Consider the following 18,214-nt stretch of genomic DNA (forward strand, 5'->3'; position numbering starts at 1 on the left):
GGAACTATGCAGCAGTACCTGAATATCAAAAGGTTAGGAAAATGAATTCTATACATGCATGCTCAACTTACTTATCATAAATGATGCCATCAACACCTTGCTCTTTCAGTGACTTTATCACATCACTGTGGTTAATATCTTCACCCCAACAGAAAAGAACAAGCTTTCGCTCCTTTACAAAATTTATGACAGAGCCGTCTCGTAAAAGATCTTCTGCATGGACATCTATGCCCTAAAATAGAAATATATATATTTTTTTTTACTAGATACAAATTAACAGCATTCACACATACATGAGAATGGGTTTGTACTTTTTTTTAAAACTTTCAAGCTATGCATGAATTACCACGACATCATGCTTGAAAGTTGTATTTGATCACCATGTTGCTTCACATTGTAAGCTTTAAACAAACTAATAACATAGCTGCCAACTTTGGAGATTAAGAATTCGGGAGGTTTTCGCAAGGATCCAAATTCCACACAAAAATAAGGATTTTGAAAAATATAGAGATTTTTCTCCTTTGTAAAAATGTGACATCATGCAAGCCAACGCCAATCAGTGCTACCAAGTAGATTAAATCACTTGCCATTACTGCTCACAATTAAAATCATGCCAACAAAATAATCACTATTGGGCCCACAAAACGGGATATAAACATTAACAAGACATATGGTCATTGGTGTATGTAAAGGGAAAATTTTAGGGTTCTAACCCCCTCCCCAAGCCAAAATTATAGTGTTATTTTGCAGGAAAACACATAACCCCCCTTCAGAATGGAAATAAAATTTAACACCCCCAAGAAAATCCTGCACACACGTCAAAAAGTTGAGTTGGCTGTTTGGCGAAAATTTTGTCTTTTCCCCCAAAAATGAAATATTTTGCTATTTGATGCAATGGCGACAATTCACTTACCCTTGCAACACCATTTCGAGAATTAAAAAGGGGAGCAAGTCTTTTTTTCAAAGTAAATTTGAAGATAATTTTTCCCCAAAAGTAGGAATTTTTCACAACTGCGGTCAAAATTTGGGAAATATACAAGTTTTTTTTCATATTGGGAGACAAAGAAGAAATCCGGTTATTTGTTATTCCGTATATAGGACAAAAGTCCCATAATTGTAAGCGAAGGATTCCCAGTGTTTTTTAAGTAATTTTTTTGAAGTCGTGAGTAGAAACTGTGCATGGACTGGCTTTCGAGCCATCTTAAGAACACCCACTCTCAACCAAATGATTTGTATGAGGCTCTATCTTGCTAAAAATACCTGCCTACAAATTTACACATTTACTCGAGAATTTTAACCAGTTCTTATTTTTGTAAGGTTTTTCCTTTCTTGTGAAGCTCCCGGGCCATGCCTGGGCGTGCATAGTTGCATTAAGACAGAACTAACTTCTCTATTGAATGACAGCCTTGTCCATATTCCTAGGTAGGTCTAGCTGATTAAATTCAATCCTCGTCGTATATGACAGTAAATACTGTACTTTCAAGCAACTTTGATCATTTTAAAAAAATGATGTAATAATTGATATTGATATGTAAAATCCAACAAAACTAACTTACCAACAGACCAGCATTTAATGCAAAGAATGTAGCCATCGGTATAGATGACGTCCTCGTATCCAGGTAAGGTGGGTATTTATCAGTTTGACCTTGAGTCAAGAAAAGTAAGGGATATTTGTTTTGCTTGAGACGGACCCTAGAAGATTAAATAAATGGAATTTTGTTTCAAGTCCCCTAAGACACTTATTTTACATACCTGAAGAAATAAAAAAATTTCAATAGCAAATACACACAAAAATTAAGGACAGGATATGCCAAATTGTTGTAACTTACCATTGTAAACGTTAAGGTGAAGAATTCATAACAAGTACAGTACAGCATAGATTATCCGAATACCGATCAACTCAAACATCGATTAACAGAAAGTGTTCTAGTCCGCTAATTCCCTGCCTTGAGACAACTATAAAGTGGTTAAAACAAGCAGAATGAGATGCTGTCCAATTGCTCTCTTTAAAACGTTTGCAAGATTTAGTGGCAAAAAAAAGAGTTGCAGCTTCTGAAGCAAAAAAAAAAATTGACTTCTTTTCCTAATTTGTAGACCTAATTTAATGGCCATTTTGAACTTATCGAACTAGGCACGTCGGTTCTGTGTTATTTGTAGGACCTGTGATGTAAAATGTTTAGTTTTGTGTTTAATATCACTGTTTCTTTGTTTCATATTGCTCCTATGACACTGGTACAATTTTTTTCCATGAATGATCGGTTTCGATAAATGACATCCATATTTGTTATGGGCAGGCTTAAATATTTTGCGGCCCGGTGCGAAAACAGCTTTGCAGCCCTCTAAAACGAAATTTCGCAACTCCCCAGTAACCATGGATTCCCTGGTGCACGCCAGGCTCACATTTGCACCCAATAATTAATATCAAACTACTATTTTTTTGCCATGGTCATAAAGAAAACATTTGAGAAAGCCATTTGACAATAAATTTGAACAATAGTGCATTCAAGTGTGCCTCCAGGCACTTAAAGGTTGTGGGGGGGGGGGGCTGTCAGGATAGAGAACTGATTATCTGTTCAAACTCTAGGCCAGAGGGCTTGATGTCTGAATTTTAGAGTCCTTGGACAGAATTTTGAGATATTTGATTTGTTAAAAACATTTAAGTTGAAATGTAAAGTATTTTTCTCTCGTTTTGCGGCCCAGTGCACCCTTCACACCTGCCTAAGTCCGGCCCTGGTTATGGGAATCTTTTTCCTCAGCCACCTCGTTGGGCATTTTGCCTGTTGTATTTGTATTTCGAGAAGCTTATCCATACTTATCCGAAAAATCAGTTATCTGAAAAACCCCCAGTCCCCAATTGTTTTGGATAATCTATGCTCTACTGTATAATAAACATTCAACAATATAATTCAAATGATTTGGCTTCTATGGGCTTATAAACTCATTTGAATCATTCAGCCACTAGACCTTAAGGAGAAAAATGAGTCTATAAGCTTCAGTGTGAAACAAACATCAGTGTGATTGTTGATTGGCATAATAATAGATCAATCTATAGCCTGAAATATTGGTCTTCATGAAAAATACTTAATAATCCTGATAGTGGGAGAGAATTCTGAAAATCACCAAGAGTTTGGATACAGAGATGGTAGCTCATCTCTCTAACAAGGTTACCATAACATTCAGGAAGAAGGACTCCTGTGATTGGTCAGGTGTAGACTTTTCCTTGTTAAGGTCTAGTTGTTCAATGGTAAACACTTATGACACACGTGCACAAAGATTTCTTCCTTTCAATATATTGTGCTAGTATGTTTTTAAAATTTTGGAGCTATGCATGAATTGCTGAGTCACCATTCCAAACAGAAATATGTCGATTTTTATCTTTGTATTTTCATACCCTCAGAATCTTAGTGCTGTTTCAAACTCTTTTGTGTCTCTTTTTTTGTGTAAACACCTTACTTGTTTTGATAAGTTCGAAAAAGATTTTAAGTAATGATAAGGGGTAAGGAGAGTTTTAAATTGAAATGGTAATTTGCTACCAGAAATATAAGTGGAATTTGTTCACTCAAATGCTTAATTAACGTCAAAATAAAATAACGTCCTGACTGACTGATTCAGCATCGCCGAGCCGAAACCACTGAAGCTACAAAATATGAAATATTGCTAACAGTTTCATTTTATGATGTAAAGACACTAAGAAGAGGTTTTTCGAAATTCGAACCCCCCTAAGGGGACTCACAAGGGGGTTCAAAAGTAACATATAGAAATCACGGTGAGTCAAATTAGACAAAGCAAATTTGGTTGGTAGTTTTATTTCATGATATAAAGAATAACTAAGTGTTTTTTGTTTTTATTAAATTTGAATCCTAAGAGGGCTCAAAGTTTACAGAGAATTCATGCAGAGCCGAAACAGATGAAATTATTATAACATTTGGTCAGCAGTTTTTCAAAATTGATTTGGTGGGGAGGGAGAGGTCATAAGGCGGTTCAAACAGTTATATGCAAGCACTAAAGCTATAAATATGAAACTTGGCCAGTATTATATTTTATAATGTATATACATACTAAGATGGGACTTATGAAAATTTAACCCTCGGGGGGGGGGGGGCATGAGGCCTTCAAATGTTATATGGGGAAATCATCGCCGAGTAATTTTCAAATTTCCAAATCCACTTGAGGAAAGCAATGGGTAATAGCTAGTCTTACATTGTGCATATGTCAGGATGGAAACAAGATAAGATGATGTATCGGTCACCAGCATTTTCCAGTATGTCCCTGAGAATGATATCCACATACGTGTTCATTTCAAACCTATGATCAACTTCCCAAGTTCCATCCTTATTAAGAGAGGGAAAACAAAAATTAAACATTCTCCTAAATAATACTCAGTGAATAATCAGATAAAATGTCAGAGTATCAAACTCTGAGAGTAAAATAAAAATGTATTCATAAGCATGTAGAATCATAACAATGGTTAATTTATATTCAGCCTTTGTACTAGCAGTTCAATGTTCACGTCACTTACCCTGAGCTGCATCGGACACTTGATTTCAATGTTGACACCAACTGTTGGATCAACAGCTTCAAGGACATGTTTGAGTGTAGGGAATGGTTGATTATCTTCATAGTCATCTTCATGAAAATCATGTCCATCATCTTAATGAACACAAAATATATAAGCTGAATATATATTACAACTATTTTCAGTGCTGACAAATATGTATATTCCTAGAAAAATGTGTGAATATGATGCGCTTATCTGATTCAAACAAACATTAAAAACGAACATGTTGTAAACCAGAGATGGATAGCAAAAAGCAATAAAGCATGCAGAAAGTTTAGAATTTTGGAATTAAAACGCTTAGAAAAAATTTCATTGCAAACATTGTATGCAAGAGCATGTTCCTTTTTTTTTCAGAAAAGATTAAAGTTATATTTTCTAATTGGCATAACTCTGATCAGAATTTTTTCAGTTTAAAGTAAACTTTGGGGCCAGGTGCAGCACCTGGTGCCATTAAACAAAAATTTATATGCGCCCCTTATAAATATATGTTTGCATACTCACATGGATAGCCAAATATGTTTTAAAATGAACAAAAACAAAAACGTATCAACTTTTTGAACTTTAAATAAAAAATTGCAAATCATAAAAATCCAATGAAAGGTGATTTTGTCCAATCGACAAGTACCCCATTGTTCTCGCACTTTTAGTTGCCTAATTGCTAAACAACCGGCCCAGGTTAAATATAATACTTTGAAACTCATATGATGCTCCGCAGTCCAGAGAAAAGTATCCTTACATAAAATTCATCTTTATAGATGGAATATATCAACACTATGGGAAGTGTGCCAGGACAGGAGAGCGCTGCTGTGGTGGTCAGAGTGACGGACTCGCATCGCGAGGACCCTGGTTCGAATCCCACCGTTGCCACAGTGGTGGACGGCCGAAGTTGGTTTCCTGTGGTTCCCAACTTCGAGGCACGAATGCGAGCCGATCTCCCCGTTGAAAAGTCTCACCACAGAGAGCAACAGGCCTACAACGATACAATTATTCAATCATTACAATTCACTCATAGTTAGAAAAATTGCCGGCAGATGGCAGCACTACAAATAACAAGCATTACACAGAAACAGACTTCACGTTAGGTTCACAACACATACATGCATAGCTTCCAGCATGGCCCAGGTCTTCTTTGACCAACTGCTAAAATCTCTTCATTGAGACAGAGCGGCGGGCCATGATCTGGTTAGGAGGACAGGAGAGCGATATCATTATACAAACGATTGGTATACAGAGTATTCTTACGCACGATTTGATTTTCACTGTATATTTTGAACAAATGTCAGCATACGTGTATCAAAAATAACATTTTTTATCAAGATTTAAAAAAAAAGGCAGAAATACTTACGGGTTTTTACAGGGCTCAGCTGAAACAAATTAGAAATAAAAAATAAGGACATAAACTATATTAAAAAATACTTCTTTCACTATTATTTAATAAGTTTTCTTAAAGCTAAATCATTTATAAGCATATATTCAAATTATCATGTATTTGAATACAATTACCATTTGCAATCCAACATATGACATTAAATATTTTAAAATGGGAAAAAATAGGAGAAAAATATTTTTAAAATGTGGGGGAAAAAGTTTTCGAACCAAAACAAAGAAATGTCAATACATTTGAAGAAATCTTTACACAGCATCCTCTAAAAGTAAAAAAGAAGTGTCCGTGAAAAAATGAATAAAAGAACATTTACCTTCAACATTTGTAGTTGGTGAGCGGTCAGATCTTTCACAGCTAATTGCAACAATTCATGATCGTGCTGGCTTCTTTTCTGTTGAAAAATAGTAACAAGGTTTCAAGCAGGTAGAAAAAGTGCAGCATCAAGAAGTGAAATTCTGTTTTAAAGAACGTAAAAAAAACCACATTCATGAGACATAACTCACTTTTTTCATGGATATGCAGATATAGTAGTCATGATATATAACAGGAATCATATCTTTTGATAACTGAACATCCAACTCTACCATATCTGCTCCCTGCCAAAAAAAAGTGTTGAGTCAAGTTATTTAGGATGTAGTGTAAGACAGCATTACATTTTTTTGTTTATGTGCAATTAGTTGCATTTATTTATTTAAGTATATTTATATGGAAGGACTTCAATAACTGACTTTATGCGAAGATGAATTCAGGAAAGAAAAAAAATTCAACAGCTTCTGCAGGGAATCAAACCACTATCCCCTTCACGAGTTTGCTAAACCACAACACTACAGAAGCAACGAATATTTTTCTTTCCTTAGGGCATACAGATGTTGAATGGGACCGCAGAATGGACAGTCACGTGTAACTCAGCTAATAGCTCATATAGGCTGTCACCAGATGGTGACATACATAAAGACGTCACTCTCTTCAATATGCTGTCCCGCTCAGTATATATATATATATATATATGCTCTAAAGAAAGAAAAATTTTGTTGCTTTTGTAACATAGTGGTCTGGCACACTCGCCCTGCTTGCGAGGTGGTGGTGGTTTGATTATTGGCAGTGGCAGTTGAATTTTCTTCCCTGTATTCATCTTCACATAAAAAGGCAGCAGTCAAAATCTTTGTATGAATTGTGGTTCGTTGGACTTCTGGATGTACCGATCACCCGGGAAATGCTTCAAAATCTCCTCTTGGAGATGTATCGGTAACACCTCGATTTACATCAATGTCAATGTATGAATTGTGAAGAGTGATATCTTCATATTTATATGTGTGTATGTATATATATCTATATCATCATATATATCTAGTGTTTTCTGTATATGTATGTGGGCGCACACAAAAAGCATAGTCCCACAAACAAGGTCCATAGAAAATTTCAAAAACTGAAAACCTCTCTAAACATGGTGAGCCCAGATATATCATGTGAAGTGAAGATTATAAATGAATCGTGATTTGAACTTCATGAATGTTAGGACTTCTTGCATTGATAGTTGACATGATATAAATTGATTTCAACTGTTTCATGCAAGCATAAAATATTAGACCACAAGAATTTATACATACATGTTTTGCAGCATAATTGAATGATGCGACAGTATTTTCCAAGACATTTTCAACTCTAAAAAAAGAATGTCAGAGTAAAAATATTTTTAATACAAGTGGTGCAGCACAAGAAATAATTTTCTATTCAAAATACTTTCAAATTTCCACTACAAAACCTCATAAACATTCCTTTGAGACTCAATTGATCATAAATATTCCAAAAATTGGATTTCTATATCCCTAATGAATGTGGATCATCCTGTACTAGCATTTCATTTTCAGACCTAAATCCAGTGAGGCCAATTAGACCCTAAGTTGGAGATTTCTAAAAGTTTTTGATCTTAGGAATGTGAGAGTAAACGATCAGAACCCTTTATTGTTGTAAATTAAAAACTAATTTCAAACAAAGAAAATATTCTCTTGAATATTATCTAAGGATATGCAATAAAAATCAGTGGCTTACTTATCATTCCTTCGAGAATTTCCAGCTCCTCTGTGACCAACATCAATACCCTTTTTATTGTATGTTTTCCAGTGTCTGGCATAAGTAATGCTTAAATCACAGTGATGTTCTTTCAGAGGCTTGACAATAAGATATTCCACTACAAAAAAAAAGAAAAAGCAAAAAAGATACCATTATGTAATCGAATATAATTGCACAACAAATGTGCCAGTCATTTTCTTACAAGTTTTCCTGGAGACAAAACTCACGTGTTAACTGGCCGATAGGCTTCTGTTGCTTCCCCGAAATAGGCATGTGACAAGTACCCGAAGTGTCTCTCATATTGCTTGGTAGAATGTAACAGAAACCTATGTGTTCTGGAATGTCTGATTCATGGACGTAGAAGTCAACCATATAAGCCTAAATAATAAACAGGATAGAAGAAAATAATTTTAAAAACAAATACTTATATAAAAGTTTGAAAGGAAATAAATAATGAAAAATTTTCTTTTTGGATGCTTGAAAGACAAAACTAATTAACAAGAACATTGTACATATTTCCAAAATAACACAATAGCAAATTCATATCACATAGAACAAATAACATAATTTGAGAAAACACACAGCATTATGCAGCAACGGCCAGTATAAAACTATTTGCCTATATGACAATATTACTTTCCAGATACTTTTTATAGTGTTAATACAAAGCCACAACAGGCAAATTGCCCAATGAGGTGGCTGAAAAAATTATGTCCATAAAAATATGGATGTCAGATATCACCAAAATAAATTATACCTTAGTAATTGAATATAATCGGGACCATGTTCCATTGGAAAAAGTATGCTCTTTTGAAAAAAAGTGATCATAAAGTAAAGAAAAACTGCTTGAAAGGTTTGTTGCACTGGTTTTAATGTTATATTTCATATTTTTTTATTATGGTCACTATCTATGACAACAGCAAATCATTGCTTTGTATCATCTAATAACACTAGTTCAGTCTGGCTACATACATTGACCACCACAGAACTCAAACCTCCCTCCAGATGTACAAGTACAAATACAAAGCCACAACAGGCAAAATGCCCAACGAAAATGGTTAGCTATATCGCTTTATACTTACTATTCCTATGTATTAAAAAAAGTATGTGTAAGCATAATTTTGTTTGTCTCAGCACAAGAGTCATCTACCTGCATGCATCAACAGTTACTGAAAATTAATTGTGAAAACCTAAGATTTGCCTTTTAATGTAATGTGGATGATAATTATATCATATGTTAAAGTGTATAAGGCACCCGTTTTTGCCAAAGATTGAATCTTAAAAATAGGAGGGTGGTCTGATACATGGATAGTGTTATATATATTAACAAATTACTCAATCCCTTGCAATTACGATCAGAGTGGCTCTGATGAACTAGTTGGTGCAGCTGTTTGTGATGTATTAGATGAGAATGATGAGGAATTTAATGATTTCTATATAATGAAAAAAATTTTTTTTTTAATATCTTAAAATAAAAAATATATCTGAAAACTTTTTTTCCAAATTCTAAAAAAAAATCAGATGGTTCTTTATATACATTAAAATACAGGGTGTTTCAAAAAAAATCATCCGATTTAAAAAAAAAAAACTATTCAGCTTTCAATCCGTTTTGATCTTATAATGTATAGGTAGAAATATCAAGTTTCACGCAATTGCTGACAGGTAGCGCTAATGCTCTTCATTTGGCCGCCACTTTAGTGTTTGTCAAGATGGCGTCTGAACAACAGAAATTGTTTTGTGTATGTTCTGTGCTTTGAGAAGTGCGAGTCCATAACATCTGCTCATCATACTTTTTATCAACAATACCCTGGTGTTGAACTTCCTACTGCTCAGAGCATTAGGCGATGGTATAAACAATTCCAAGATATGGGTTGTCTGTGTAAAGGGAAATCCCCTGGCCATCCCCACACGTCAGATGAAAATGTGGAGCACATCCGACAGAATTTCACACGTAGTTCACAGAAATCTACTCGCAGTGGATGCAAACACGCTCTCAAAAGTTTGGGACAAATTTGATTACCGTATGGACATATGCTGTACATCTGAAGGTGGACACATTGAGCACCTTTAATTTGGTTTGTAAAAAAACTATGATTAGCCATGTAATATAAAATGAATCTTAAGTGTCTATGTGTTCAATATTTTTCGTAATATACACATTTCAAATCAGGTGATTCTTTTTGAAACACCCTGTACAGTAATGGAACATTTCTTTCAACATTTTTATGTACACTTATATATTCCATGACAGATTGTTAAAATTCAACACACTCTAGGCCAAAGGTTTTTAAACTACTGGTCCCTTTTGTTTTCACATCCTGAGCTTGAAGTGAAAACAAAATTGAATCATTGTTACTGTATAAAAGTTACATCAAGTTTATTTAATCATTATTCTGAAAAGAGGCTAGTGGCCTTCATTTTATTATCATGGTCTGAAGAGCACAAAAGGTTAAGAGTCCCTGCTTTAGGCAATGGATGCCTGAAGTACCAAAGACCTTCATTTCAATAAAAATCAAGTTTAGAGCACAAAACAGTCAAAATGAAAAACAATAATATAACTTAATCAGTCAACTAAGAGATCTTAGCCTTTACCATTTTGATCTCTTGGCGGAAATTATTTTCAAAAGAGATCAGAATGGTAAAGGCTAAGATCTCTTAGTTGACTGATTAAGTTATATTATTGTTTTTCATTTTGACTGTTTTGTGCTCTAAACTTGATTGTGCTCTAAACTCAGCAACAATGATGCAATAAAAATTATCAATAATTTGATATCTAATATACGAATAAATTTTTTTTTACAAAAAGCCAAACTAGATTCATTTACTGAAATGTAACCAATAATTGATTAACAATGGAAACAATCTAAAAACTTCCAACAAATGAGTCACATAATCAAAGTATCAGGAAAAAGTGAGTAAAAAACTAAAATCTAATAAAATTTCATTGCATGAAAATTCATGCATCATGTGAAATTAAATATCAAAGAAACACAAAGGAAATTTTAACATAGTGCATGTCCTGCTTCTAACAGACAGCACATGTTAATTTTTTTACCAGTGGCTGTTACCCTGGAAAAAAAACACTGGAAAAAAGGAAAATTTAAGGAAATCTTTGCCCAAAACCAATCGCTTCCTGAAAATTTCCATAATGAAGTAAAGAAGGAAAATACAAACATAGGAAGGTAAAAAAAAATTAACAAAGACAACAAATAATGAGAAGGAAAAAAATCTTGAATTTGCTCAAAATCAGTGCCTGCTGGGTCCTCTTCCAAGCAAAAAAGCGACGATACCTTCCAGTTTCACTGAAGAAATAAGTCTTGTTAATTGGTGAATATGTTGGTTGTGCACATGAAGTTGGTGAGATATGTATGCATCACTTGCAATCTTCGTTTCTCCTCATTTATAAGGGGGGAACGTGACAGATTTGTTTTCAAGTCACATGCCACCCTTTCATGCTTTTGTGTTCATTGGAGTGCTCCTGAAAATAATAAATAAATCAAGGGGATTAATCGTGGTAGCCTCTTTTGGCAGAGGACTGCCTCGTGCTTGCTCTTTGAATGCCAAGTTTTTTTTTTCAACATCATCATGAAAGTAAACTTGAACCTATAAACCTACCATATAAACCTATTGTATATTGATGTATCAGGTGATAGATGTATAAGATAAGCATGCAAAGAAAAAAAAACTTGTATGTATTAGCACTATGAGTTTCACCCAAAACTTCCTATTTGTAATTAATGTTTTTCTCCTTTTGAAAACTCAGTGAAAAACCAGTACCACAAACACAATATAAACAAAATTTCATCAGCCCATATTTTCTGTAGGAGAAAAATACATAGTTTAATCCCTCATCACTAGCTTCAGAAGATTTCTATAGCACCAAAAACATCTATTTTTACCCATTTTCCTAAAGCTTAAAAAATGCATCAGGTATTTTAATGAAATCTCAATCCTCTTGGTTTTCCCGCAAAATCATTTTGAATTACTTACCCTGCAGCTGACTTAGAAGGAAAGCAAATGTTCAAAGTTATTCTCCCAGACCACAGCATTCCAGAAATGTAATGTCACTTCACTCAAACACAGATTTTTGACAAAACGAGCAACCAAAGTGTGACATTTCTTGCAGAGAATGAAAATCACTAGCTAGTAATGGAGCAACATTCAAGTGATATCTGTGTTTTATTTATTTATAGGGTTCATGTTAGTGAATTCTTAAAATTTCTAGTAATAGCACAAAAAAAAAGCCTCATAGTATAACAAATTATGAGAGATATAGGAGATATCAAAACCAGTCAGCCAAAGAATAAAACAGGAAATATAGTGAAACCAGTAAAACTAATCACCAAAAAAAGAGCAGAAAAATCAATTGATGGATTGAAAACATGCATTTATTGAAAGTACCACCTGCATTAGTATATTAGGGAAACTATAGTAAATAGTTGATTATGAACTGAATCCTTTAGCAATGAAATAAAACATAAGAATGTGAATGTGTATAATCTATGAGATTAGGGTTAATTATATCGAGTGAATGTTTTCTTCCTGTCAATCCAATAACCAACAAGTGATAATAGCATTTCAAGTGATCAACACAGATTCAAATAGTTATAAGAGGTGATTTTACAATCTCAAATAGAATTGGCAAAGATTTCTACTCTTATAACGGTAAATTTGGTGAAGGAAAAATTGTCTGATTGATAATGATACAATTAATGAATAATCTTTGGGTTTGAAAAACAAGAAAAAATTACTCATAAAAACACTACTCCCTTCTAGTTACTAATTTTCCAATTCTAAAATTTCAAAATCTGAAATCAATCAACCAGCATCAAAGTTTTCGAGAAAAAATGACAAATTCAAAGTTACTAAAAAAACTTCAGATCCTTTCTGCCAGAACATGACATCTCTGAGGAATGTTTTTAAATCGTGCTATTAGATAATCAGGGATTTCACACCTAGTAATATTTAAAACCTTTTTTTTTTTTCATACAAAGCATTAATATGCACTACACTACGAAAAAGAAAATCCATAAATAGGAAAGTTTACGTACAAACTGTAAAAGAAAAATTTACACATTCACACTAAATCATTGTCATATGCATAGTAAAATGAACATATTATACTTATATACATAATAATCTGAATATAACCATTTGATTAAAATTATGAAAATACAAATACTAACTATGGTTTCAGGCTCAATCATTTTAGCTTGAAAAATTATGTAATCTTCTGGTTGATATACGTGTCCAAACTGGTCCTGGGGGGAAAACATCCATTTCTCATCATTCATAACCTAAAAAAGAAAAAAAAACATTATATATACATAACCACCAAATGAACTACTGAAAAAGTTCAAGATTGACTTAATTTTATACCTGATAAACCAAAATACAATTTTTCATCTATAGCGAGTAGTTTAATAACCATGCAATAAAAGACTAAAATGTGAGGCATTAGAAAATAAGAGAAGATTTATTTGGATAAAAAAGTTCACTGAAATAAAAATTCAACTCACAGCTATTTCTATGAGAGGCCATTGTGCTTGTGGTTGACACTCAGGAAGAGTACTATCTTCCTCCATGCTCACAACAATCTGAAAAAATACATAATAATCATTACTGACTGCACTCGAAAATTGAATTTTAATGCTATCAATATACAGGGCGATTACTTAATTACCCTTGCCGCATTTTACTGGCAAACCGTTAATCCTAGAGGCATACATCAAAATGTATTCAAATAACGTGCAGAATGCAGAACTCAGATACATCATTCAAGTTGCAAGGGGTTGTATAGTTATTAAAATAAAAAAAATTAACTTTTTATAAAGACACCCTGTCCTCAAAAACCCAACTAGAAGTTTCCCCTGTCTCTCCTGAAGCCAAAAAAAAAAAAAAAAACAGTTCTCAGTTTCTAAGAACGAAACTCTAAGGGATATTTAAATTAAAAAATCGGAGGAAAGTTGGGAGAGAACAGCATAAATCAGGGAAAGAAGCGTTGTCCATCAGTTTATGCTATTTTTCCCGCCAAATTTCCTCCAATTTTTGAATTTAAATATGTCTGCAAATATTGGATTTAGAAACTCAAAAGTTTTTCTGTTGGTCTCAAGGGCAACAACTTCTTAATTGGGTTTTTGAAGACAGTGTCCGTATAAAAAGTTAATTTTTTTTTTTGTTTTGATAACTATAACTAGCATACAACCCCTTGCAACACGAATGACATCCGCGTTTTACACGTTGTTTGGATAATTTTTTTAATTGGAAGTATGCCCCTAGGAACAACAGTTCGCCAGTAAAATGCGGCAAGGGAAATTAAGTAATCACCCTGTATATACATATAATACATGCTCAAGTGAAAATTCTTGAGTTTAAAATTATGGGAATTCAATTCAAACAGAGTAAAATATTTTATTTTCCAAAATCTGGAGGGAAAAAAATCATTTGGATAAAGCAAAATGAGCTGTGATAACACATACAAAAACATGGTTAAAATCACAGCAATGCATTAATTTTCTGGTCTAGGCTACACTTTCACAATTGAGCTGGGAAATGCCTACTACATAAAGTCAATAAATATGGCATAAATAAGGGATTATTATTTCAATATACCCCAGGACATTTTTTATAGGGCCTAAATTATATGGCAGGATTCATTATTTACAAGTCATGATCACTAGAAAAATACCTCAATCCACTGCTCATTACGAAGTTGAACAAGGGAAAGAAAAAAATATTCACTGGATTTTTAATCATTCGTGGAGAGAATTTTTTTACAACCTACTAACAGCCAATAATAATATGAATACAGAACTATACATGTGCAAAACACAATAAACTTCACTCGGAGATGATTTGGAATTTTTGATTTTGTTTAAGAATATGAAAGAAAGTATACCTCTGAATCCTTTCTGGAAATGTCGATAGTGGAAACATGAATCGAAAGAGGCTTATTTCTATATCGACGTTTCCATATTGCGACCGGACTATTAAATAACTTGAGTTGCACGACAGTTTCAACTGTAAGCCACCCAGTCTCTATGCTTTCAAAGCCATCTGAAGAGAAGGGAGAAAGAAGTCAAAAATTCTTCAATGGGAAAAAAAAGCTTATTTGAATTATATATTCAGCAAAATTTTCAAATCAATCAAATAATAATTTTTGAACATTAACATTTAATTATTTTTAATTTAAAAGGGGAAAAACATCTTCATTTTCACAAAAAAATTATCTTGAGCAAAATAAACTGCCACTCACTAAGAAGTCCAAATATGGCTAATGGTGCTTTCCCGTCTATAATATCACAAGGTGAAAGCAGTCTTGGCCTAAGGTGGCTTTCCCACCTACGGACTATGTTTTCCTGTTTACCATCTACATCTAGAACAATAGCAACAATCAAACGGTATTGTATAACTTTGTCCACCGGAGCCTTGATAACACCACACCATATTTCACTACAAAAAAAAGGAAGAAACCTGTGTTGAAAAACAAGTCATTTTAATAGTAATATTGATCATGATTCATTTACTGATCAATTAAATAACAAGATACCTTTCAGGAGCAAGCTTTGTAAGCCTAACTGCTTGTGGAACTTGCCAAGAACCAAGTTCAGGAGTATTCCCACTGATGAGAACTTCCTCACCAGCATCTGTATTCACTTGGGCTTGTATCACAACATCTTGCAGTCCGGATCTCATGTCTGTTTTTTTTTGGTTTCAGTTTAAGAAAAAAACTAGGCTAAGCTGGAAAAATTGGAATGACCAGTTGCAAATTTTTACAGTAGCATTTTCACCTGTGAAGAAAAGAAAAAAAAGAACTACTTAAAAGTTCTGTGGAGCAATATACAGACTGAATTACAACATACTTTCAAAAATATTTTACATCTTACTCATATATTTTGCATGCATTTCATATGGGGCCTACAGGGTGCCTCATTATTTCGTAATTAGTTTTAAAAAAATACATAGAAATTGAAGGAATTTGTATATTTTTGAATATGGTTTGCCAAAAAGTTACTCCAGAAATGGGACTTCTTTTTTGGGTACAGAAAAAATTGGTTCAAAAATTTTTTAAACACGGCGCTGCACGAAAGTAAATCACTTAAAAATGCAAATTAGAGTCCTATATAATGCAGGGTGTATGATTAACAGTTCATTTTTTAAATTTTCCTGTTACTGGCGCTTATATACAATTTTCATTTTGATGCGAACACTGGTGGCACTATTGGTGGAGTTTTTACTTCAGCCACGAATCGCCGACTGAAGTTTTATGAATGTTTCGGATACAGGAGATATTTTAAAAAAAGGTGCAGCGCTCCCTATCAAAAAAAAAAAACAAATCTCCCTTCATGAGAATAACTTTTTCGCAAACCGCATTCAAAAATAGTCTTTCAATTTTTATGAGGTTTTAAACTATTAACGAATTTATGGGACACCCTGTATTTCCCCCAACACTACCAATGTTTGAACTATGCATCTCTCATTTTCCTGTATTCTTATATTTTTGGGAAATTTACAATTACCAGATACAAATTAAAATGCAAAACAATGAACATTGCACCTTGCTGCTGTTTTGAAAAAAAGTCTAACGAATAACAGGAAACCTTTTAAAGCAAAATTGATGTGGCCATAAATAAGTCCTTCCTCAAGAATATAATGGTTGTGTGATTTTTATAACCATTACCTTAATTTATCATAATAGCTCTTGAGATTAATTAGCAACTAAAAAAGTAAATTTAGTCGCCGGTACCAGCATACATTTTGGAGCACGCTGCCCCCCTCCCTTCACGTAATTTCGAACGGAAAAAGAGTAAACTCAGCGCCCTGCCTGGTCCAGCGCCCGGGGCACCAGAGACCTCTGCCCTTCCCTAAATGCGGCCCTGCTCGCAATTGAATATATTACTTCCAAAACATTTTCACTATTTTGACACCACCTGTGTGAGTGGAAACCACAAATCAGTGGAGTTTTTCTAAGGAGGTTTTAACTGTCGATCGCGCGTATTAACTACATGAAACGTATCTAAAACCAGATCAGTTGCAAAATGTTGAAGATCTGAAACGATGCCAAAATAGAGGTTTGCGATAGTGGCAATCTTCCAACACCACCATTGGGTAGTAACATTCAGACGAATGACGTTTCACGCTTCGTGTTATTTCAAAAACTTAATGCAGGCACTCGTGATGCGTGAGTAACCTGGGGTTATTTTCTGCTCCGTAGTTCATAACCTCAAGACGCAGCGGCTCTGCATACAGCTAGCTAGTTCCAAGTAGAAAAAAAAATTCTCAGAATGGCAAAGCACCAATTCGAAAGGAGAGGGAAAAAACACATTTTACTTACGTAACGAAGTGAGAGTGAAAAAAAAACAAAACAGAACATCTACTTCCCGCTTTTTTGAAACGTAAAATTTTTTACTACCAGCATCAAAAAAAAAAAAAATTTAGCTGTATTTTCTTTCAAAACTTTTTTTTATGCAACGATCTCTCTTTCACAATTGATTCATGTTCGGTATTCAACTTTAATGAGTCTTTGCAAATGTCATAGAGGTGAATGTCATCATTGGGCACCGGATAACCCAATCAATCCAATAACATTTCGGTGATGTCAGTAGTAGAAATGAACCCCTGACCTTGAAAACGCATTGCTGGTCATACTCGTGTGCTCTAGACTCAATAGATAAATCCAAAACTGCACGAACTCTAGAACGCGAAAACACTATGCAAACAAAAAAACAGCTCAATTTCCAACAGGGTGAGTAAACGCCGAAAAAAAAAAGAAGATAGGAATGGTTTCTGATTATACATGTTTGAACAGCTTAGACGAAATTCCAAATTTATTTGTGATAAGCAACTTCAGTGTATCATGAGAAAAACAAGAACGGTATTTAAATGATTTTACGCTAAGCACGCATACTACACATACTCTGCAACGCTTTTTTTTTTCTTTTGCATCACACAGCAACTAATTTTCCACGTACAGCACGTACAAATATGTATTCATTCCCATTTTCTCAAACACGTCAAGGTCACTAAATAAATAAGATTTGCGCGTACGATTTCTAGCAAAATAATTTTGTATTCAGTTTGCACACATCTTTATGACTGACTGGATGCTGAAATAATTCATCATTCAAATTAATTAATAACAATCTAAATTCATTCCCGACAATCAAATGCTACACGTCTATATAGAACTCGAGAGAGCATCG

General features: G+C 33.9%; 1 protein-coding gene across 7 annotated transcripts in view; it reads right to left on the reverse strand.

The window, feature by feature from the left end:
- The window catches only part of LOC149087092 (glycerophosphocholine phosphodiesterase GPCPD1), a 34,526-nt gene that overhangs the window by 5,209 nt on the left and 11,103 nt on the right, over positions 1-18,214 (reverse strand). For 5 of the 7 annotated variants that reach the window (XM_089231333.1, XM_089231334.1, XM_089231337.1 and 2 more), the window contains exons 2-16: positions 15,562-15,802; positions 15,268-15,464; positions 14,911-15,068; positions 13,532-13,609; positions 13,199-13,309; positions 8,240-8,390; positions 7,992-8,130; positions 7,550-7,604; positions 6,446-6,538; positions 6,256-6,333; positions 5,904-5,922; positions 4,520-4,650; positions 4,201-4,331; positions 1,557-1,692; positions 72-232 (exon numbers count right to left, since the gene is read on the reverse strand). In XM_089231333.1, the coding sequence (XP_089087459.1) occupies positions 72-232; positions 1,557-1,692; positions 4,201-4,331; positions 4,520-4,650; positions 5,904-5,922; positions 6,256-6,333; positions 6,446-6,538; positions 7,550-7,604; positions 7,992-8,130; positions 8,240-8,390; positions 13,199-13,309; positions 13,532-13,609; positions 14,911-15,068; positions 15,268-15,464; positions 15,562-15,707 (1,784 nt within the window). In that variant the 5' untranslated portion in view covers positions 15,708-15,802. Of the gene's footprint in view, positions 1-71; positions 233-1,556; positions 1,693-4,200; positions 4,332-4,519; positions 4,651-5,903; positions 5,923-6,255; positions 6,334-6,445; positions 6,539-7,549; positions 7,605-7,991; positions 8,131-8,239; positions 8,391-13,198; positions 13,310-13,531; positions 13,610-14,910; positions 15,069-15,267; positions 15,465-15,561; positions 15,803-16,692; positions 17,031-17,346; positions 17,366-18,214 lie in introns of those variants that run through there. The other 2 variants (XM_089231336.1, XM_089231335.1) reach the window with 2 other exon arrangements.

The sequence above is a fragment of the Pholcus phalangioides genome, unplaced genomic scaffold (assembly GCF_987345545.1).
Source record: "Pholcus phalangioides strain wild (caught in Gottingen) unplaced genomic scaffold, Ppha-v1.0 ptg000004l_1, whole genome shotgun sequence".
Taxonomy (NCBI): Eukaryota; Metazoa; Arthropoda; class Arachnida; order Araneae; family Pholcidae; genus Pholcus; species Pholcus phalangioides.